The sequence below is a fragment of the Schistocerca piceifrons genome, chromosome 1, assembly GCF_021461385.2.
Source record: "Schistocerca piceifrons isolate TAMUIC-IGC-003096 chromosome 1, iqSchPice1.1, whole genome shotgun sequence".
Classification (NCBI taxonomy): Eukaryota; Metazoa; Arthropoda; class Insecta; order Orthoptera; family Acrididae; genus Schistocerca; species Schistocerca piceifrons.
The window spans coordinates 282591278-282616337 of record NC_060138.1 but is presented as its reverse complement, the minus strand read 5'-3'; the positions used below and the strand labels follow the sequence as shown (position 1 = coordinate 282616337).

The window sequence follows — 25060 nt, the reverse complement described above, 5'->3', positions numbered from 1 at the left end:
TGCTCGCTCTCTTCGTTTCCGGTTGGTGGAAGTGAACCCAGGTTTCGTCCCATGAACGATTCTTGCAAGGAAGCCATCACCTTCTCGTTCAAAGCGCCGAAGAAGTTCTTCACAAGCATCAACACGTCGTTCTCTCATATCAAGAGTCATCTGCCGTGGCTCCCATCTTGCAAACACTTTGTGAAACAGGAGCACATCATGCACGATGTGGTGTGCTGACCCATGGCTAATCTGTAAACATGCTGCAGTGTCATTCAGTGTCACTCGGCGGTTTTCCTTCACTATGACTTCAACTGCTACAATGTTCTGTGGAATCACAACTCGTTGTGCCTGACCTGGACTGTGGTATCGATAGCAACGATGCCACGGCTTAGATGCAAGTTAAGTTGGCACTACGACAGACACCGATGACAGCGCCCTCTAGCAGGCGCTGTTGAGGTCTACGAGCGCCCCTGAAGATTCGGCCCATTTCATCAAGTGCAGACAGCCAGGAAACACCGCTTCAGCTTAGTTTGCTATTGAGGCTGTGTACGAGTTACGACGGAATACGGTTTTGGATCTACGGGCTTTTCAGTTGTATAGTTACGTATGTCATAGACTAATAATTAAATGTACTTTCACGTAAAAAGCTGTACAGAGAGTCTTACCTCACCTGTTCCTGCTCACTTCCTACATTCGGCCTACGCTTCAGTTTACAGGAGCAGACCCACGCGCTGCCTTCTAGGCGGGATACAAAATGGAAGAGGAGCATCTTCCACTGAAGTCATACCATTTGCGAACTTCCTACTCCATTCGTAGACTTGCTGCCGTGACAAACATGCATCACTGTACTGAACCTTCATTCGTCGATGAATTTCAATAGGTTTCACACCTTCACTACGCAAAAACCGAATAACAGAAGGCCGTTCTCCCCTGTTGCAAGTCGCAAGTGAGGCGGCCGTCTTTGTACTGATACTGCGACGGTATGTGTGCATCTGCACTATGCTGCCACCTACAGGCCATTCTGGACGCTGTTTGAAGCACGCTTACCAACTTACAGGATAACGGCGCGAAATTTCGATTTGTTATTACAAATTTAAGGTTTTCATTTGACACACTCTCGTCCTTGGGAAAACAGAACTCTGGTAACAAATGAATCATTTATAGCAGCCCTGTCGTTCTGCTTGTTAATGAGCAGGAAAGTTTCACTCTTAAGCAGCTCTTGACGTTGGTTAACATTTTGGATTCGGCTGTTAGTTGCTGGAAGCAAATTAGTATACAATACGGCTTGGAACCGCGGGCTGCAGATTGACCCGCGGTCGCGGCCCCGACGCAGCCCAGCCTTGGCGCTCCCGCAGAGCGCGCGGGCCCCGCTTAGTCACCGCCGCCTCTTGTTCCAGATCCTCACCAACGAGACGGTGACGCAGTACGCCAAGTTCGTGGGCGTCCACTGGTACACCGACCAGTTCTCGCCGGCCTCCATGCTGGACGATGTGCACCAGCTGTCTCCCGGGACCCAGATCCTCTACACCGAGGCCTGCAATGGTGAGCCATCTACTCGTCGCTTTTCATTCAGCCAGCGCCCTCCAGTGGGAAAGCCCATACCGCACAACTCCATTACTATATCTTCCTTACTTTATATTGTTGTAATATGTGCACTACTGGCCATTAAAATTGCTACACCCAGAAGAAATGCAGATGATAAATGGGTATTCATTGGACAAATATATCATGCTAGAACTGACATGGCATTATATTTTTACGGTTTTTGGGTGCATAGATCCTAAGAAATCAGTACCCAGAACAACCACCTCTGGCCGTAATAACGGGCCTTGATACGCCTGGGCATTGAGTCAAACAGAGCTTGGATGGCGTCTACAGGTACAGCTGCCCATGCAGCTGCAACACGATACCCCAGTTCATCGAGAGTAGTGACTGACATACTGTGACGAGCCAGTTGCTCGGCCACCATTGACTAGACCTTTTCAATTGCTGAGAGATCTGGAGAATGTGCTGGCCAGGGCAGCAGTCGAACATTTTCTGTATCCAGAAAGGCCCGTACAGGACCTGCAACATGCCGTCGTGCATTATCCTGCTCAAATGTAGGGTTTAGCGGGGATCGAATGAACGGTAGAGCCACGGGTCGTAACTCATTGAAATGTAACGGCCACTGTTCAAAGTGCCATTAATGCTTCCAACGTGCGTTCACCGCGATGTCGCCAGACACGGATGCGACCATCATGATGCTGTAAACAAAACCTGGATTCATCCGAAAAAATGACTTTTGCCACTCTTGCACCCAGGTTCGTCGTTGAGTATACCATCGCAGGCGCTCCTGTCTGTGATGCAGCGTCAAGGGTAACCGCAGCCATGGTCTCCGAGCTGATAGTCCATGCTGCTGCAAACGTCGTCCAACTGTTCGTGCAGATTGTTGTTGTCTTGCAAACGTCCCCATCTGTTGACTCAGGGATCGAGACGTGGCTGCACGATCCGTTACTGCCATGCGGATAAGATGCCTGTCATCTCGACTGCTAGTGATACGAGGCCGTTGGGATCCAGCACGACGTTCCGTATTACCCTCCTGAACCCACCGATTCCATATTCTGCTAACAGTCATTGGATCTCGGCCAACGCGAGCAGCAATGTCGGCATACGATAAACCGCAATCGCGATAGGCTACAATCCGACCTTTATCAAAGTCGGAAACGTGATGGTACGCATTTCTCCTCCTTACACGAGGCATCACAACAACGTTTCACCAGGCAACGCCGGTCAATTGCTGTTTGTGTATGAGAAATCGCTTGGAAACTTTCCTCATGTCAGCACGTTGTAGGTGTCGCCACCGGCGCTAATCTTGTGTGAATGCTCTGAAAAGCTAAGCATTTCCATATCTCAGCATCTTCTTCCTGTCGGTTAAATTTCGCGTCTGTAGCACGTCATCTACGTGGTGTAGCAACTTTAATGGCCAGTAGTGTAATTACCCACACGCACAGACGAAGGAAGCATCTAGGAGCTCACGATTAGTGTGAGATGATTAAGTATAGGTGGTTGAGAATTGGAACTTGGGCATCATGAAGTTTACGCTGTAAAAACACTGCTACTCGTATTCCGATGCGATTTCACTATATGTCTTGATTGCACAGTTTTATTCATCGACTACCGCTTTCGAAAAAATATTACCATGATTTCTGCACGGAACTACAAAAATGGCTCTGAGCACTATGGGACAACTTCTGAGGTCATCAGTCCCCTAGAACTTAGAACTACTTAAATCTAACTAACCTAAGGACATCACACACATACATGCCCGAGGCACTATTCGAACCTGCGACCGTAACGGTCGCGCGGTTCCAGACTGAAGCGCCTAGAACCGCTTGACCACTCCGGCCGGCACGGAACTACACTCATGCTCATAAATTAAGGATAACTGCAGAATGTTGCGCCACACAACGTCGCACTACACAAAACTGGCGCTAATAGCATAAGCACATAGGGAACACACACGACACAGCTCTGTAAGTCCACGGTACAGGTGATAAGTTGAGAAAACCGTCCCGAAACACATGTGCTACAAAACGCCACTGTTTCCTGCGCATGTACTACGACATAAATATGGGATATAATCACCATGCACACGTACACAGGCCGCACAACGGGTTGGCACAATTCGTCTGTCAAAGACATGCAGGGGTGTACGTGCACCAATCATAAGCCCACCCCACACCATCAAACCACGACCTCCATACAGGTCCCTTTCAAGGACATTAAGGGGTTGGTATCTGGTTCCTGGTTCACGCCAGATGAAAACCCGGCGAAAATCACTGTTCAGACTATACCTGGACTCGTCCGTGAACATAAGCTGGGACCACTGTTCCAGTGACCATGTACTGTGTTCTTGACACCAGGCTTTACGGGCTCTCCTGTGACCAGGGGTCAGTGGAATGCACCTAGCAGGTCTCCGGGCGTATAAATCATGTCTGTTCAGTCGTATGTAGACTGTGTGTCTGGAGACAACTGTTCCAGTGGCTGCGGTAAGGTCCCGAGCAAGGCTACCTGCAGTACTCCGTGGCTGTCTGTGGGCACTGATGGTGAGATACCGGTCTTCTTGTGGTGTTGTACACTGTGGACGTCTCGTACGGTAGCACCTGGACACGTTTCCTGTCTGATGGAATCGTTGCCATAATCTTGAGATCACACTTTGTGGCACACGGAGGGCCCCTGCTATGACCTGCTGTGTTTGACCAGCCTCCAGTCGCCCTAGTATTCTACCCCTCATCACGTCATCAATACGTGTTCTTTGAGCCATTTTCAACACACAGACACCATTAGCACGTCTGAAAACGTCTGTACAGTTACTCGCTGCGCCGTATTCTGATGAGCACCAACGCACCTCTGCGTATGTGAACTGCTGCCAGCGCCATCGTGCGACGTCCGCAGGTCAGATGCACCGCATGGTCATACCCCGAGGTGATTTAAACCCGCAAACCGTTGTTTCACCATGTATCAGCATTATCTTCAATTTAAGAGCATGAGTGTATTTCCATAGAGGAAATGTGCTGAATGCCTTTAAAAAAACACTTTCTTCACTTTAATCTCCACGAATAATAGCGTAATTTTTTTAAAAATATTTGCACAGTTTTTGGAAAAAACGGCAAAGCCCACAGAGAAGTGTCACTGACTTTCAGTAGAAGTTTCGTATTAACCCTTTTACAAATATTTACATAATACGCTCTTACTCGTGACATATATTGGCCATCTTCAAAAACAACAATAGAAAAATACAAAATAAATATACTTTATCACCTAAAAACATAGAAAAATTGGTCATCTGATTAATGTTATAGTAGAATTTTATGTACCTATAAATGTTTTTCACTTTTTAAATTTTTCAATGTTCTGTCCTGACATAAGAAGATGCGCAGGTACAGGGTGAAAATTATTTAAATACACAAACTCTCGTGGGTTGCTCGAGACACTGAAACAAATGTCTTTCTCTAATGTCATATTTTCGTGTGAGGATTTTTTAAACTTCGAGACTGACTTTTTCTGGATGAAAATTAATCGAATCAACAAACTCTTTGAGGTTCCATGGGACACTGAAAGAACTTGTCTCTAATCTGTTTTCCTGTGGGGCACCATTTTACAAGTACATCATATCTTACTAAATGTAGACAAAAATTTCTTTATTGACAAGAGACAACAACATGGACACAACATAATTACTTCAATTACAGTAGAGGTTCAAAAATGCCTCCACTGACTTGTAAACAAAGGTTACACCGAAGGAGTCAAGTTCTGTCTAACAAGACCAAAATTGCTGTAGTGTCCTTAATTCTGCTACTATTCTGGCAACCAGATCCCCTTTTGATTCGACAGGGGTTTTGTAAACAAATTTGCGCATCTCTCACGACACAAAAACTCCAGAGGGTCTAAATCAGGGGGTCGAGTAGGCCGTGGTGCAGAACCATCTCTGCTGGTACACTTTTATGGAAACTGTTGATTCAAGAATTGACGCACAGGACGACTGAAACCTTCCCGTCGTGCTAGAAATGGCACGTCATCCAGCAATTCTACCAATGTTCGAGATGTACAGCTAAATTTGAATGTCAAGCAGCTATTATGACTGAACAACGGATTATGCCTGCTACCAGTACAACAGGAACCGTTTCAAGAACAAGTCAGTCATTGCAAAAATGGTTCAAATGGCTCTAAGCACTATGTGACTTAACATCTGAGGTCATCAGTCCCCTATACTTATAACTACTTAGACCTAATTAACCTAAGGACATTATAAACATCCATGCCCGAGGCAGGATTCGAACCTGCGACCGTAGCAGCAGCGCGGTTCCGGACTGAAGCGCCTAGAACCGCTTGGCCACAGTGACCGCCCAGTCATCGCAACTGAAGCATCCGTGATTCCCTCTGCCCCATGGCTAGCCTGCAGCTGTATTTACCTGGAAAAAGCAGTAGTCTACAACTGCCATTCCTGTTCTCATAAGCAGCGAATGAATTATGTAACAACTAAATTGAATGTGATTTGAGACTTTCTCGGCGTATTCCATTCGTGAAATCTTCTCGGGTGATCAGCCGAGTAAAGGCGTCGTCTTCTCGAGAAGACGACGCCTTTACTCGGCTGATCACCCGAAAAGATTTCACGAACTAAATTGAAGTAAAGCAACCTCTGTATGGACGGCGGCCAGGCTCCATTCGAGGCGAGAAGGGTGAAACCATCGCATGTGTTCCAGTAAATGATACCTCGACGCCGATCCTCTAGGCTGGCTTCTTTCACTCGCACAGCACCAGCGGACTCCCGTTCCCAGATGTGCTCTCGTTGCCAGCCACGTATAGGTGACGCAAGCAGACTGTAGCGCCGCTGGTTTGGGTGCCGTAGTCGAGCGTTGTTGTACTGAAGTAACAACACCCTCGTATTCATTATCAATTGTTTCTTACATTCTTCTTATACAGGGTGATTCAGGAGGAATGTCACATAATTTGTGAGGTAATTCTAAATGTGAAAATAAACCGAAAAAGTCCTATGAACCTGTGTCCAATTTTCGAAATTCTGCATAGGCGGTGTATTGGACAAAGTAGTGGTGGGACAGATGTCTGATCCATCCTACAAGAGGTGTTCAAAACATCCTCCGCCCATCTCAATGCACTTGTCAGTGCATTGGAGGATGTGCTGTGTTGCACATCGAACATTGTCTTGGCAAGTTTTAATGCGGGCAGCAGCATCGTTGATGCGAGTGACGCGTTCTTCAGGTGTATCCACCTTCGTAGTGTACACATCTCTCTTTAACCAACCCCATTTCGATTAGGTCGGGTGATCTGGCAGGCCATTTAATGGGTCTGGCGCAACCAATCCACTGTTGGGGAAATGTGTTATTCAGGTACAGTGAATTGGTGATCCATTATGTTGTAGGTACATTTTCTGTCATTGGTCTAATGTCACATCTTTCAAAAGTGCATGTAGGTCTTCTGTCAGGAAATATGCTTATGCTGCGCCTGTCATGTAATTTGGCAGGAACACAGTCCCAATCACCAGGTTATCAATCATACGACACCAGACGTCCACTGAGAACATAACTAGCAATCTTGTTTCCCTCGTGTCGTATGGGTTCTACATCGCCCATTTATAAGAACTGCGGGTGTTCATTTCGTGTAAATGTAGTCTCTATAAATAAAGTATATTGCATGACGTCTCTGTGTACAGCCAACCATTGAATGAATTGCTGTCTGCTTACTGAATCACTTGGCTGCAGGTGTTGCACAGGCTGCACATGGAATGGGTAGAAGCCCTAGGAATGTAACGCACGCTACACTCGCGTTTTTGGAATATCGAGCTGATGGCTAATGCATCGTATACCGGTTGTGTGACTCCGTTGTACCATAACAGTAATGACTTTCCTTTCCGCAACTGACATGATAGCCTCACGTTCTCTTGTTAAGTGTACATGTGGTAGTGTTCTATATTCATTTAATGTTTGAGTAAAGTTTGTGGTAAGCTGCTATGGGACCAAACTGCTGAGGTCATCCGTCCCTAGGCTTACACATTACCTACATTAACTTACGCTAAGGACAACACACACACCCATGCCCGAGGGAGGAATCGAACCTCCGACTGGGGAGCCGCGCGAACCGTGGCAAGGCGCCCAAGACCGCACGGCTACCCCGCGCTGCTGATATTTGAAAAAACCTCGGAAATACGCTGGCACAGCGGGTTCATCGGTCAGAGAAACGTCTCCGATATTTTGTCACAGCAGCATAGGCACTGTCATTACAGTACCTACACACAAACAACATATCTGCATATTCTGCCTAAGCAAATGTATGCGGCATGTTAGTATTCGTGGACACAATGGTCTTGCTCAATTAAACAACGCTCAAGCTTGACAAGCACACGGCCTCACGATTGCATGCTGGGTACGCTTACAGCTGTTGACTCGGTTCGATGTCATAGTGATGCCATCTGCTGGAGAACCGCCAAACCTCTTGTAGGATGGATCAGTCGTTGTCGTACCATTATTCTGTCCACTACAGCGCCTACACAGCATTTCAGTAAGTAATATTCACACTTTTCTTCGTATCCATTCTTCGATGTGTGTAGTCTTTAACTCGCTCCATTTCTCTAACGATCGAAAATCGAACCTATGTTTATAGGACGTTTTCGGTTTATTTTCACATGTAGAACCGCCTCACACATTAGGTGACATTCCACCTCATTCACCCTCTATGTGTTGCTGTTATTGTGACTCTTCCCTTATTTAATGTGTTTGAAACTTTATTGTTTGTTTTATTTGGATTATACGCGTATTTGGCCAGCTTTTGTAAGCAGATTCAGATGTAAATATAGCCCCTAACTGCATACTGAAATTCCTGGAATGTCTAAACGTTTCTGGTAGTGAAATAGTTCATCCCCAGAAACACATCGATGGCGAGCCCTCTGTTGGAACAAATCTTTTAAGTGTTCGATGTAATCTGATGAAATTAAATACAGCAATTCATTCCGACTTCTTTTAAACCCAAAACTGTTCCTTTCGATCACCATTTTTAGTAATTTATTTGACTGTAGCAGCAGACTTTAGATAAAAGAAATTCATAAATAACAGTCTGTGCGTGTGTTGTCACCAATTTACTGTGCTTCCAGTAAGAAATAAACTTCGCAGCATCTGAATAGTTCTGTTCTATGATATTAGGTCAAAAATCGTTCGTTTCCAGACAGACTCTAAAACCATAATACTTCTGAATTTTTGACATTCAATGATCGTTGATGATGACTTAAACAATACAATTTATATTGCTTGATTGTGATTCTATTTATAATTACGATTACCTCAGAATATATCCACCGTACTTGTGGGTTGTAAATTAGATTCTGATTACCTTTTCTGTGCCTCGGATAATTTTCTGATCTCTGTGAAAACAGCAGACAACGTCCTGTACCATTTTGTTGCAGGACTGAGGGACATGGGTGAAGTCGCTGTTCTCCTCGGTTCGTGGGAAAGAGGGGAGAAGTACGCCACGAGTATTATAGAGGTAAGGAGGCTACAAACATCTAATATTTACCTTCAAAAGTACCCAGTTGAAGACCTATATTTTGACACTACAACTCCATATAAAATTAGAATACCGTCACAAATTGGCTTCTGTTTTCTACTTTTGGCAATAGTTTATCACCGTTTTCACCCTTTGTGATGAATTCATCGCCATGAACGAAACATGTTAACGATATTAACTTTTTGCATGTATAAAGATGGGTATGTCATGTAATTAATATCATATAGCAATATCACGTGGATGGGTTGAATAGCATCCTCCGATTTTGTAACACTCATCCAGTTGAAACTTCCTGGCAGATTAAAACTGTGTGCGGACCGAGACTCGAACTCGAGTTCGAGTCTCGGTCCGGCATACAGTTTTAATGTGCCAGGAAGTTTTATATCAGTGCACACTCCACTGCAGAGTGAAAATCTCATTCTGGACTCACCCAGTTGTTCGCAAAACTTAGTTATCTGTGTGTATTTATTTATACTTCTCTACTGCGCAGTTTTGAGGTGTGAGAACGAATGTAATGTATCAGTGTATTATGTACGCAATGGAATTTTTAAAACGCTGTTTTAAGAGGTGGCACTGTCACTCATAAATACCCCCTGGAGGAAATGTTTAGAGTACAAATTATACAAAACATTAACTGTTACCCAATAAGAATACCATTGCAATATCAATTTATTTAATGGATTATTCCAAACAGTGTGAGGTTAATCAAATATCCAGTCTTGTGCCCTACTGACACAGATCAAATACTTCCTCCGAGCCGCGCGGGATTAGCCGAGGGTCATGGACTGCGCGGCTGGTCCCGGCGGAGGTTCGAGTCCTCCCTCGGGCATGGGTATGTGTGTTTGTCCTTAGGATAATTTAGATTAAGTAGTGTGTAAGCTTATGGACTGATGACCTTAGCAGTTAAGTTCCATAAGATTTCACACACATTTGAACATTTTTGAACTTCCTCCGATCGATGTTAATAAATACATACCAAACGAACAAATTAAATGATGGAGGGAGGGCTATGCTGCTACTGAGAGGATAAATTCTGGACTTGACAAAACAGTTTGTTTGCAGTAAGACCTACATGATGAACATGAACGAGAAATAAGCTACAGATGGACCAGTGAACACATAAAAATTTGAAATGTCTACAGTAAACTAATATTGACTATATTCTGCCTAATTCTTCCAAGTTGTGAATAACGCGATCTGGGATTTTCTACAACTTCGCTTCCATAATGAAAAACTAGAAGAATCTACTCCACTCAGTTAATGTGAAACGTCAGTGGAGAAAATTTTACAGATGATCCCAACAGTTTAAAGTACATGCCCTGAATAGTGGAGTGGGTGTCTATTTCACCGTCTCAGACAGCGAGATGGCGGCCTGCACTGACGGCTCTCGAAGTATCCGGCGCTGCGAGCACGTATGAGGCTCTGCAGTATTTTCAATACTGAAACCTAAATCCTCAGACAGCAGACTATTGTCCAGGAACTGCTAAGTCCAAGCTGTATCAAAATAGCTCCACTGCCAACTACCAAGGTAAGACGAAGAGGAGAATTTGAGAACCTTATTAATCGTAAGTACACAACAGAGAAAGAGATCTTCACAGAATTGTATGCCAGACGTAAGACGAGAACTCCCAGCCAAGAGGCGGAGTTCAGAATCGACTTAAACGAACAGCAAAGTTCTCCACACGAGCTACTCCCTCTACACGAGCTATCACCTGTAATAGAAGTTCTATCGAGCCCAAGGGCTCTGATGGAAGTCTGTCCAGCTAGCTGGCTCAGACAGATCTCTCTCGCCTTTCCTAAAATCTCATGGCTGTTCAGCTCATCTCTGGTTACCTCTCCCCTACATAGGAGCAGGCATAGTGCATTCTTTTCTGACTCCCACTCTCCTCACTGTAAAACACCTCTGGTAAACTAGAAACTCAAGTTTGGTTTCTTCCACTGAACTTCCTAGAACAGAATTTCTCTACTCTTACTTCACACAGTTCTTTGGTTGTTCGGGGGAGGAGACCAGGCAGCGAGGTCATCGGTCTCATTGGATTAGGGAAGGACGGGGTAGGAAGTCGGCCGTGCTCTTTCAAAGGGACCATCCTGGTATTTGCCTGAAGCGATTTAGGGAAATCACGGAAAGCCTAAATCAGGATTTCCGGACGCGGGATTGAACCGTCGTCCTCCCGATGAAGAGTCCAGTATGCTAGCCACTGCGCCACCTCTCTCGGTTTCAGGCAGTTCTACCAATTGGAAACGTCCGCTTTAAAAATCGCGGGAAAGAGGGTGGTGGACGTGACTCTGCTAACGGCTGATGACGCTAGCCCACTGCCCGACACATTCCAGGCGGCTTCTGCATCATCATCATCATCATCATCATCATCATTTAAGACTGATTATGCCTTTCAGCGTTCAGTCTGGAGCATAGTCCCCCTTATAAAATTCCTCCACGATCCCCTATTCAGTGCTAACATTGGTGCCTCTTCTGATGTTAAACCTATTACTTCTAAATCATTCTTAACCGAATCCAGGTACCTTCCTTCTCCTTGGTCTGCCCCGACTCCTCCTACCCTCTACTGCTGAACCCATGAGTCTCTTGGGTAACCTTGCTTCTCCCATGCGTGTAACACGACCCCACCATCTAAGCCTGTTCGCCCTGACTGCTACATCTATAGAGTTCATTCTCAGTTTTTCTTTGATTTCCTCATTGTGGACACCCTCCTGCCATTGTTCCCATTTACTGGCACCTGCAATCATCCTAGCTACTTTCATATCCGTAACCTCAACCTTGTTGATAAGGTAACCTGAATCCACCCAGCTTTCGCTCCCATACAACAAAGTTGGTCGAAAGATTAAACGGTGCACAGATAACTTAGTCTTGGTACTGACTTCCTTCTCGCAGAAGAGAGTAGATCGTAGCTGAGCGCTCACTGCATTAGCTTTGCTACACCTCGCTTCCAGTTCTTTCACTATGTTGCCATCCTGTGAGAATATGCATCCTAAGTACTTGAAACCGTCCACCTGTTCTAACTTTGTTCCTCCTATTTGGCACTCAATCCGTTTATATTTCTTTCCCACTGCCATTACTTTCGTTTTGGAGATGCTAAGCTCCATACCATAGTCCTTACATTTCTGATCTAGCTCTGAAATATTAAATGGTTCAAATGGCTCTGAGCACTATAGGACTCAACTGCTGAGGTAATTAGTCCCCTAGAACTTAGAACTAGTTAAACGTAACTAACCCAAGGACACCACAGACATCCATGCCCGAGGCAGGACTCGAACCTGCGACCGTAGCGGTCTTGCGGTTCCAGACTGCAGCGCCTTTAACCGCACGGCCACTTCGGCCGGCTCTGAAATATTACTCTGCAAACTTTCAATCGAATCTGCCATCACAACTAAGTCATCCGCATATGAGAGACTGCTTATTTTGTGTTCACATATCTTAATCTCACCCAGCCAGTCTATTGTTTTCAACATATGATCCATAAATAATATGAACAACAGTGGAGACAGGTTGCAGCCTTGTCTTACCCCTGAAACTACTCTGAACCATGAACTCAATTTACCGTCAACTCTAACTGCTGCCTGACTATCCACGTAAAGACCTTTAATTGATTGCAAAAGTTTGCCTCCTATTCCATAATCTCGTAGAACAGACAATAACTTCCTCCTAGGAACCCGGACATATGCCGTTTCTACACTCCTGGAAATGGAAAAAAGAACACATTGAGACCGGTGTGTCAGACCCACCATACTTGCTCCGGACACTGCGAGAGGGCTGTACAAGCAATGATCACACGCACGGCACAGCGGACACACCACGAACCGCGGTGTTGGCCGTCGAATGGCGCTAGCTGCGCAGCATTTGTGCACCGCCGCCGTCAGTGTCAGCCAGTTTGCCGTGGCATACGGAGCTCCATCGCAGTCTTTAACACTGGTAGCATGCCGCGACAGCGTGGACGTGAACCGTATGTGCAGTTGACGGACTTTGAGCGAGGGCGTATAGTGGGCATGCGGGAGGCCGGGTGGACGTACCGCCGAATTGCTCAACACGTGGGGCGTGAGGTCTCCACAGTACATCGATGTTGTCGCCAGTGGTCAGCGGAAGGTGCACGTGCCCGTCGACCTGGGACCGGACCGCAGCGACGCACGGATGCACACCAAGACCGTAGGATCCTACGCAGTGCCGTAGGGGACCGCACCGCCACTTCCCAGCAAATTAGGGACACTGTTGCTCCTGGGGTATCGGCGAGGACCATTCGCAACCGTCTCCATGAAGCTGGGCTACGGTCCCGCACACCGTTAGGCCGTCTTCCGCTCACGCCCCAACATCGTGCAGCCCGCCTCCAGTGGTGACGCGACAGGCGTGAATGGAGGGACGAATGGAGACGTGTCGTCTTCAGCGATGAGAGTCGCTTCTGCCTTGGTGCCAATGATGGTCGTATGCGTGTTTGGCGCCGTGCAGGTGAGAGCCACAATCAGGACTGCATACGACCGAGGCACACAGGACCAACACCCGGCATCATGGTGTGGGGAGCGATCTCCTACACTGGCCGTACACCACTGGTGATCGTCGAGGGGACACTGAATAGTGCACGGTACATCCAAACCGTCATCGAACCCATCGTTCTACCATTCCTAGACCGGCAAGGGAACTTGCTGTTCCAACACGACAATGCACGTCCGCATGTATCCCGTGCCACCCAACGTGCTCTACAAGGTGTAAGTCAACTACCCTGGCCAGCAAGATCTCCGGATCTGTCCCCCACTGAGCATCTTTGGGACTGGATGAAGCGTCGTCTCACGCGGTCTGCACGTCCAGCACGAACGCTGGTCCAACTGAGGCGCCAGGTGGAAATGGCATGGCAAGCCGTTCCACAGGACTACATCCAGCATCTCTACCATCGTCTCCATGGGAGAATAGCAGCCTGCATTGCTGCGAAAGGTGGATATACACTGTACTAGTGCCGACATTGTGCATGCTCTGTTGCCTGTGTCTATGTGCCTGTGGTTCTGTCAGTGTGATCATGTGATGTATCTGACCCCAGGAATGTGTCAATAAAGTTTCCCCTTCCTGGGACAATGAATTCACGGTGTTCTTATTTCAATTTCCAGGAGTGTAGATCTATAAAGCATAGATACAATTCCCTGTTCCACTCATAACACTTCTCCATTATTTGCCGTAAGCTTAAGATCTGGTCCTGACAGCCTCTAAGAGGCCTAAACCCACACTGATTTTCATCCAATTGGTCCTCAACTAATACTCGCACTTTCCTTTCAACAATACCTGAGAAGTTTTTACCCACAACGCTGATTAAAGAGATACCTCTGTAGTTGTTACAATCTTTTCTGTTCCCATGTTTAAAGATTGGTGTGATTACTGCTTTTGTCCAATCTGATGGAACCAGTTCCGACTCCCAGGCCATTTCAATTATCCTGTGTAGCCATTTAAGACCTGACATTCCACTGTATTTGATGAGTTCCGACTTAATTTCATCCACGCCAGCTGCTTCATTGCACTGCAATCTATTGACCATTTCTCCACTTCCTCAAATGTGATTCTATTTCCATCATCATTCCTATCCCATTCTACCTCGAAATCTGAAACATTACTGACCGTATTTTCACCTACATTGAGCAACTCTTCAAAATATTCCCTCCATCTTCCCAAGGCATCCACAGGATTCACCAGCAGTTTTCCTGATCTGTCCAAAATACTTGTCATTTCCTTCTTACCTCCCTTTCAAAGACTGCTAATTACACTTCAGAATGAATTTCCAGCAGCTTGACCCAAGGTCTCCAACCTGTTTCCAAAGTCTTCCCAAGATTTCTTCTTGGATGCTGTAATTATCTGTTTGGCTTTGTTTCTTTCTTCAACACAACTTTTTCTGTCTACCTGAGTTACAGTATGTAGCCATTTTTGATACGCCTTCTTTGTCCTTTTACAGACTGCCTTCACTGTGTCAGTCCACCAAGCTGTTTGCTTCATCCTACCTTTACACACTACTGTTCCAAGACATTCTTTAGCCACTTCTAGTACTGTGTCCCTGTACCTTGTCCATTCCTTTTTCAATGACTGTAATTGACAACATTCAACTAACTGGTACCTTTCTTAGATCACTGTTGTGTACTTGTGCCTGATTTCCTTATCCTGAAGTTTCTCCACTCTTATCCTCCTACATATGGACCCGACCTCCTGCACTTTCGGCCTCACAATACCAATTTCACTGCAGGTTAAATAGTGATCAGTGTCATCAAAGAATCCCCTGAATACACATGTGTCTCTCACAGCTTTCCTGAATTCCTGATCTGTTATTATACAGTCAATGACAGATCTGGTTCCCCTGCCTTCCCAAGTATACCGGTGAATGTTCTTATGTTTAAAAAAGGAGTTTGTTATTACTAAGCCCATACTGGCACAGAAATCCAAGAGTTGTTTCCCGTTCCTGTTGGCCTTCATATCCTCTACAAATTTACCCATAACCTTTTCATACCCTTCTGTTCGATTTCCAATCCTGCCGTTAAAATCACCCATGAGCAGAACACTGTCCTTGTCCTTTACTCTAACAACTACATCACTGAGTGCCTCATAAAAACTATCCATCTTATCTTGATCTGTCCCTTCACAATGCGAATATACTGACACAATCCTAATTTTCTTGCTAGACGCTGTCAAATCTATCCACATCAGTCGTTCGTTTACATACCTTATTGCAACTACGCTGGGTTCCATTTCTTTCCTGATGTAAAGCCCTACACCCCATTGTGCTATTCCTGCTTTGACTCCTGACAGGTAGACCTCGTATTCTCCCACTTCCTCTTCTTTCTCACCCCTTACCCGAATGCCACTAACAGCTAAAATGTCCAGCCCCTTCTTACTTGCAGCCTCTGCCAGGTCTACCTTCTTCCCAGAGTAGCCCCCATTGATATTAATAGCTCCCCATCTCACTACTATTTGTTTGCCAAGTCGTATCTTAGGAGTCCCTGGTTTGTCAGTTAGAGGTGGGACTCCGTCACCTCCAAAGATCCGAGGCATTTTGCTCTGATTGTTGCCAGCATCATATTTAAAGTACCAGGGAAGCAGGTTGCTAGCCTTACTTGACCCGAGTCCCATTGGGTATTACCCCTTACGGTTGAGGGACTAACCGGTGGATTTGGTAGTCTTTGCCGTATGAGCACAAAGGTGACCACGACTCAGAATATGCCCAAGATGCCCTGCCTTATTCCAAAGTAACTGGTGCATTGTCTAAAAAAATTTGTCGGCTGTCATTGTACGCCGCTTGCCCTCTCATTCCATTCTGGACGCATGCTCGTGAAAGCTGGCGCCATCGGCATCTCCGGGTCAGCGACAACTCGCTTGCAGTATCCGTGCCGCTGTTGCATCTCCAGACACTACCTGAAAGGGCGTTTGTGCGCGCAGCCATCGGCTAGCACCACGCTGTCTTTCCTGTTCGCCCGCTTCTGGCTACACTCCGGCCGAGGTCCCATTGTCCCATTCCTCCACCGAGCTTTTCACAGCAACACTAGTTTCAGGGCCAATCACTTAGCCTGATTCAGTTATTAGTGCCAAGATGTGCTTGTCGTTATCAGTCACATTCTGTGTTCGTAATAAAACGGCCCTTCTCCTTTAAAATGATATCAGAACCCAGTGTAATTCCATGTCATAGTGTATTTTGAAAGCGCTTACAACATTAAACCTTGGTCAAAGTATTATTGTGGCCGGTAATAATCAAGTTCTGGTGTTTCAGACTCGAATAACAGCCGGTTTTCGTGAATGTGATGTGTGGTAACGTGAAACTTCGACCGTCCCCCCAACCTCCCCCTCTCTCTCTCTCAAACAGTTTATTCCAGTGTGGGACATTGTGCCGATATTGGGTGGACATGTTCTTCCGGAAAACTTAGCAAAACGATCACTACCAGAATCAGGTGCCATTTTACTCTGATAGCAAACGTGATGGGTGCTTACAGCGAGTAGTTAAAACTGCTGACGCGGGGTTGCGGGTTGTGGATGTGAAAGGAGGCAGCGGAAGCGGTCTAGAATGGTGTACCATGTAATGTTCTTCACCATACTTAGTGGTATCCTGTATGGAGCTTCTTATGCACGTCCATTAAATTTCATTTTACTGTACTCGTAATACAGCCACATTTACATCTACATCTATACTCCACAAGCCACCTTACAGTGTGTGGCGGAGGGTACTTTATCTAACAGTGACTCTTCACTCTTTTGCTGTTCCACTTGCATATGATTTGCGAGAAGAACGGTCGGTAGTGTCTGTGTGGGTTCGAATCTCTCTTTTGATAATTTTCGTAGGCAGCAATATATTGGTTGGTTCTTCTAGGAGCATATGTTCTCGGAACTTGAACAGTAGACAATTTTTACTTGTCCGTTTACGCCCAAACTGCCATACAACCCCTTTTATAATGTAACATGTACAACCTACTAGTTAGTGTAGTCGACTGTTTAGTGCTGCACAGAAACTGCAGACAGTATTTACCACTCCCAATTATTTAAAAGCTATTTATTTCCTCCTTCCCTTTTCTTATGGTCATGAAGAGCTGTCATTTTCTGGAACCTTAAAGCTTCCTTTAGGTGATTCATGACAGGGAGGTTAACTTAAACTGACCAGAGTGCTATAAACTTATTTGGCGCTGAAGGCAGCCCCAAAGCAGGTAAAAAATAGGGAAGTTGTAGTGTCTTGTCTCTGGACAGCATCTGCAGGAGGGCAGGCTACATTCCATTAAACAGCATTGTGCGGGACACTATAAGAAATCCTTTCTGGCGAGATAGAGATCTGAAAGCCAAGTGAAGCACTCACAACTTGAGACCGTGAGACCAGTAATATGTCTGCAGCCATGCCACAAAGTATCGTTCGTTTAATCCGAGTAAGCGAGTAAGAAGAACTCTGATTGCCTCACAATAACTCCACTCCGTCTTCAGGCCACGAGTGGCCTACCGGGACCATCCGACCGCCGTGTCATCCTCAGTGGAGGATGCGGACAGGAGGGGCGTGTGGTCAGCACACCGCTCTCCCAGTCGTTATGATGGTGTTCTTTGACCGGAGCCGCTACTATTCGGTAGAGTAGCTCCTCAATTGGCATCACGAGGCTGAGTGCACCCCGAAAAATGGCAACAGTGCATCCAAGTGCCGACCACGCCAGACAGCGCTTAACTTCGGTGATCTCACGGGAACCGGTGTATCCACTGTGGCAAAGCCGTTGCCTTCTCACAATAACTCACAATAATTATTTCAGTTGGCTGTGCTTTTTCCAATATGTGTTAATGCAGAAAGTTTCTGGTTGACGGCTGTTGGAAAGCTGTCATATAATGAGGCAGATTTTCTGCTTTCCCTCCTGCACAGCACTATTATTGATAACCATGACAGAATCGACAAGAGTACGAATCTGTTAAAGTAGTTTATTAAATTATCATTGGCCAGAATACTCAGTGTCTAATGCAGTTGGCTGGCAAGATTCCTACACTGGATGAACGAGCTACGTTTTTGGGGAGATATCAGTGAGTACACTTGCAGAGGCAAATTGAACAGTAGATCTGTTCTCAGTCGTTGAAAAGTACTACACAGACGGATGTCTCCTACTCAGAGCAGAGTGCAGAGGTACTCAGAATTTTCAGTTGCTGCTGCATACATCTTCCACACTCATTCCATCCAAGAGTGGTAAGCATGAGCCTTTAGTGCAGTCACTGAGCTGAGGGTATGCGAAGGTAATTAATGTACATCAGGTTTTAGTTGTGCAGTTTTAAAATTCTCTGCCTGCCGGTTGCACCCATCGCGCACTTCGGTGAGTGTATTTGTGTTTGTACTTGCTTTTCTGGGTTCCTTCTTCAAATCACTAACCATTTTTGCGGTCATTGGTCATATCTGTGCTGCAGTATCACATTATGCTTTTGTGTGTCCATGCACCAACGCCAAGGCTATAATTTATAATTGCAATCTTTTGTCCACTTATTAACTCTTTACATGCCCGACGCAGTGTGTAAATCATTTATTTGATGGCTTATGGTTGTAAGCCATCAAACAGCGCCTGCTAGTTTCCTTTTCTAGTGAGATGAGCCCCTTCATTAATACATCCGTGTGAGGTGTGGTACCCGTATTTTCATGCTTAACTGGGCCACCCCCTACAGTTTTAATTCAATAAGACGTTACCCGTAGCACAACATTGTTTCTCTTAAATTTGCATGATCTTAGGGGTATGCTAAGCAGCTCAGATGACACCTCAAACCACATCGTGGTGCAGAACTGTTCTCTTGCAGCGCCTAGGACTGGAGTTGAGTGGGCGTGTCCGTGACGATTTCGCACTTACTAAATGAACCTAAAACGAAACATGCTGCTCTCCTTTCAATTTTCTCTATTTCCTCTATCAATCCTGTCTGATACGGTCCCCATACTGACGAGCAGTATTCAAGTTTTGGTCGAACGAATGTTTTGCAAACTGCTCCCTTTGTTGATGGATTATATTTCCAGAGGATTCTTCCAGTGAATCGCTGTCCGCCATCTGCCTTCTTCGCGATTAATTTTATGTGGCTGTTCCTCTTCAAATCGATCCGCATAGATACTCCCAGATATTTTACAGAAGAAACTGTTTCCAGTAACTGTTCTGCAATTTTCTAATGACACGATAAAGGATCTTTCCGTCCGTGTATTCGCAATACGTTACATCTGTTTAAGATGTCGTTCAGTTGGGACTCCCTGCGCCATGCGTCGTTCCTCTATAGGTCTACCTGCATTTCTCTACAATTTTCTAGCTTTGCGACTTCTCTGCGTACAACAGCATCATCCGCGAAAAGCCTCTGCTTGTGAAAAGTAATAGTCCTGAAACACTCAATTGAGGCAGGCCCGAAATTAATTTTAGGTTTGAACGCTTCTCACCGTTCAGAATGACTTGCTGTGTTCTCAGTCCAATCACAGAGCTGGTCTGATATTCCATACTCTCGTATTTTGTTCATTAGGCGGATCAGTATGCATTCCAGAAGTCAAGCAACACGGCATCTGTCTGGGCGCCTCTATCTACTGCTTTCTCTGTCTCGTGCACGAAGACAACGATCTGGGCTTCACACAATCGTTGTTTTCGGAACCCATGTCGGTTCCTACAAAGGAAATTCTCGGTCTCCAGAAACGTTATAGAACGCGAACATAAAACACGTTCCAAGTTTCTACAACAAATCGACGTTGTTTTGTGCGTTTGTTTGACGTCCCTTCATGTAAATGGGAATGACCCTTTTTTTCGAAACATTATCATTGCTTAGATACTATGGTACACTGGTGCTACAAGGGAGGCAAGTTCTTTCTCATATTCTTTGTAGAATAGAAATGGTATCCCGAGAGGCCCAGCTGCCTTTCCTCTGTTGAGCGACTTCAGTGCTTTGCTATCCTTTGCTCACTTATTTCGACATCCGTAATTTTGTCATTCGTGCGAAGATTTAAAGGAGGAAGAGCGGTGTGATCTTCCTCTGTGAAACAGTGCTTGAAAAGACGTTTAATATTTCTGCCTTCTCCGTGTCATTCTCTGTTTCAGAGCCATCATAGTTACAGTGTGTCTGGGCAGTTGTCTTCGACCTGTTCACTGATTTAACTCAAGTCTAGAACTTCTTTCCATTTTCTGTCAATTTTTTTATATGCTGAGTTTGTGAAGGTCCTCCTCTTGAATATAACATCCAATTTTTCTGAAATTGTAACCATTTGTTTATCTGTGCATGTACAGTCGTGGACAAAACGAGCGAGACCCCTCGCCTTTTCGTTATGCTGACCCGCACAGCTTTAAAGTCTGCTCCACAGCATAACAGGCAAGGCGACGAAGCGCTACCAACATACTATACACAGGCGTGAAATTGAAAAACTATTCGAACTTGGTCAGACTGTTTTCAGTCGTGAGTACGGCTATATTAATGCTGATTAATGTGTTAAACACATCACGTAAACATAAGATATAAATGAAAGAAGAAACGCTAATTAGTATGAACTGTACTAATAAAAATGAATTTCAGCTTATAGAGATTGCATAACTGTTTCAGTTAGACAAAGTACTCCAGATAGTTACGAATTAGCGAAATATTATGCGCATTCGGCCGCAAAATGGTCTGTGTCTACGTTCAGACCAGTCATACTGGATTACCGTTGCTGACCTGCCATGAAAGTGTGCAAATTTAGCAATGCGTGAAGATTCATAACGAAATTCAGTTTAAAATCATTCGTTGACACACTTAAGTCAATACGATTATTGACAGCAACGGAAAAAGTAGGCAGTAATACGTATGAAATTCTACAAGAGTTTCTTATTGACATCCACAGGCCACAGGGCGCCAGTACGGAATAAAGGTAGCAATAAAACGTATTGGGTGCGCGAGAATTTCTTAAAATTGCTTTACTGATAGTCTATCTGCCTCCATCGATATTAGAACCGAAAACAAAGCAGACCTCCCTTGCAGCAGCAAACACCTTTCGCTACGCTAGCAGACAACCCAGGCAAACAGCGCTATATTATTACCCCAGACATGAATAAGCCGGCAATTTCGCATGGAAATTGTAAAATGATCTGCAGTTTCTGTTGCATAGAGCTTTCTGGACTAAAAAACATGAATTTTCTACCTTTATGTCACCGCTTATGTGACAATCATTCGGGATGTTTATCGAAATAACAAAATATTGTTATTAGCAAGTAAATTTAGTAGGATAATTCTGCACTACCTCAGGAAATAAACGGCGACATAGCTGGCAAACGTATTCTACAATGTTTCGAATTCTTCGTTAGACTCGCCACAGCTATAAAACGTTCATTAGCCGAAGTGTTTCTTAAGCTAGCTAGCAATGGGAATGCTCACACTTCTAAAACGCGGTGCCATTAATACTGGGATTTGAATTACCACGTGTATAGGCAAATGGATTTTATTTGCATTGCTGTAAACGTGATTTGGATCGAAAGCGTAGCTACGATTAAGATGCTGATGTATCGACTGCAAATAGAACATTTAGAATAAAGAGTAGGGGAATTATTTATGTGGCCCTCATCTTCAGTAACTACATCGGTAAAAATGGAACCGTACTAGTCTCACTTTCTTGACCGTCTATCTGTCTACCCAACCCTTAAAACCCGTTTACCTCCAGTACGGGTACACATAATAAGCGGAAATGTACCGCACTTCCTGCGGTATATGGTCCCTTGGTGGTGTAAAAAAGTTAGCTTCTGTGTCAACGCAATCTAAAGATACGGCCGTTTACGTAAACAAAAATTTACGCGAAAGGTCAAAAACTGGCTCTAAGAACTATGCGACCAAATTTCTCAGGTCATCAGTCCCCTAGACCTACTAAAACAGTTATGACATCTCGATAAGCTGAAATTTATTTTCATTAGTACAGTTCATACTAATTAGCTTTTCTTCTTTCATTTATGTCTTATATTTACATGTTGTGTTTAACACACTAATCAGTATTAATATAGTCTTACACATGGTTAGCTCGGATAGTTTTTCAATTTCACGCCTATGCATAGTATGTTGGTAGCACTTCGTCGCCTTGCCTGTTATGCTGTGTAGCAGACTTTAAAGCTGTGCGGATCAGCATAACGAAAAGGCGAGGGGTCTCGCTCGTTTTGTCCACGACTGTACATCACGTCAACCGATGTCTTAATTCCTTCGTGGTGCGTTGCTTTTTTTGTCGTAGAGTGTATGTGGTTGTAGTAGAGAGCGTGGTACACAAATACTGACTTGACATGTGTGACTCTGCTAACGCCAAGAAGAACAATCATTGGCGTAATAACATCATTATTTAAACAATATTGATCTGTAATTATGTAAGAACTTCTTAGTATGCAATACTAATTGATCATTCAGCAAATCATTTGGGGAGCCGATTGGACAGTTATATATTTTCATTTCTTCTAATTTATCCATTTTCTTGCTCTTGTGTAGCGTAAGCATGATCTGTAATGACACATCAATTCTTTCACTTGGTGATCATTCTCTTTTAAATGCTTACTGAATCTTAAAGTGTATATCTGTTTTCCTAATATATTCTTTAAGGTTACCGTGAAAAGAGCACCCTGTTCGTGCAATGTAATAGTTGTCGCATGTTTTTCACATAATCTTGTAAATATCGGGCCTCCTCATAGGGCTGGTTTCATTTGTACTATGTGTCTTTTGCCTAAGTTGTTGTTGGGTTAAAAACCCAACTGGACGTTAATTTTGTCAAATTCTTTTGCAGTTTTGTTCGAGACAACACCCACATATGGAATGGTAGCAAACATATTCTTTTTCATTTTTAATTCTTCTCTAATTAGGGTAATATCCATAATATTGAGATATTATTCTCTCTAATTTTCTTTTTATATAATTTTGCGAGTATTTTTGGTCTACACCTATTGTTGAAAGCAATATCCTGTAGAATTTGAAATTCTTTCTAGCTGTTCAGTAGAAGATTGATGAGTTGATGTACCATAAAGTTGAAGTAAGCCCTTTTTTCGTTAGCTGACGACAAGATTGGTTATTAATCATACAGTCAGTAATTGTTGATTTTCAGAATATTCTGATCACGTATCTGCTGCTAAGTCAAGCAAATTAATGGTGTTTTTTTCTACAGTTTTATTTGTTGAACTGAACCTTGTGATAGGGGCTATTTAGATCCCTACCTCATTCAGGCGGCTATCAAATAGTACTACTGTGTCACTGATATATCTTTTATAGAAACAAACTTTGTGGCTGATTATTGTAATTTTTCAAAAATCGCACTTCTACATTATTTTTATAAATGTCAGCCAATGTCCCGACCAGACCATCCTGTTGTATTTAAAATTCCCCTTAGAAAGCGATATGGTTATGGTCTGTGATCAACTCTAACAGCTTAATGATTTGAGTAATTTCAGTCAGTGACAGTGTTTTATATTTAATTAGGACGCCCCATATCAACACAACGGGTGCAGTTACTGATATGTTTGTATACATATCAGCTCCATCAAATGATACTAGTATACCAGTTTCCATACTTTAAGGTGTTTCATTTCTGGGTGACATCTTATGAATTATGTACACTATATCGGTTTTCATACGCGCAGTATTCTTTCAGCAGTCCATCCACTTTTTAACTTAATTTATACGCAGAGTTACTTATGCAGTTAACATTGGACATAATTTGAATGTTATCTTCATTTATTATTTGTTGTACTCTGAGTTTTGGGGGCATTAGGGTTTATATTTATACATACTCTAGCCCCCCTATCGTTCAGGAGAAAGTTACAATTCTTTGCCTATTTTTGTTAGTATGTCATTGAAAAAAAGTTCTGTTATTTTAGCCTCATAATCAACCTTGTTAATAATTACAATGCATTTATATCCAAGGTCTGTTTTGTTTTCAGTCACTAATTAATGCTTTTACTGGTCCCACAATCTGTTACTTACATGATAACTACTTTTGTGCATATATATTTGCTCTTTCATAATTCTAGCAACATTACTTGTTATCAGACTTTGTTCTTCCACTCGTAACCTAGCCATACCCAAAGCAATTTAGTACTTACAACCAAATCTTTAATATACTGACTACCATGAGGCCACTGGCGATCACAGCAGATCTGTCTGCTGTGGCTGCCGGCGACCACGTGGCAGTCAATGTCTTAATTGTATTGCCTTGTAACTTGTCTGCTACATTAAATTTAAGACGTTTATTTAATTCCCCTATCTTTTTTCTGTAGAACTGATGTTAATTAAATTCACTGTTTTCTTAGAAAATTAGCGTTACTATGCATTATTTTACTAGTTTTATGTTGAGACATACCAACAGTGAGAATGAGATTAGACATTTTCTTAGAATGCGTAAACCTGACTTTTTTCACTCAGTTAATGTACATACTCACTCACAACAGCACATAATCGTATTGTAGGAGTGAAAGCACTTCACCCTACACAACTGAGAAGAATAAAACTTTACAGTAAGAACATTCTTATGTTTATAACTATCATTAATTTGTTCTTAAAGTAACAGTCGTTTACATACCAACATTGCTCATCTCATTGCTTTTGATATTGCTT

At 44.0% G+C, this 25060-nt stretch overlaps 1 protein-coding gene across 1 annotated transcript in view; it reads left to right on the top strand.

The window, feature by feature from the left end:
* Positions 1–25060, top strand: part of LOC124711996 (lysosomal acid glucosylceramidase-like) — a 173357-nt gene that overhangs the window by 114730 nt on the left and 33567 nt on the right. Inside the window, exons 7-8 of the mRNA XM_047242316.1 lie at positions 1380–1524; positions 8936–9015. Coding sequence (XP_047098272.1) covers positions 1380–1524; positions 8936–9015 — 225 coding nt within the window. The remainder of the gene's footprint in view (positions 1–1379; positions 1525–8935; positions 9016–25060) is intronic.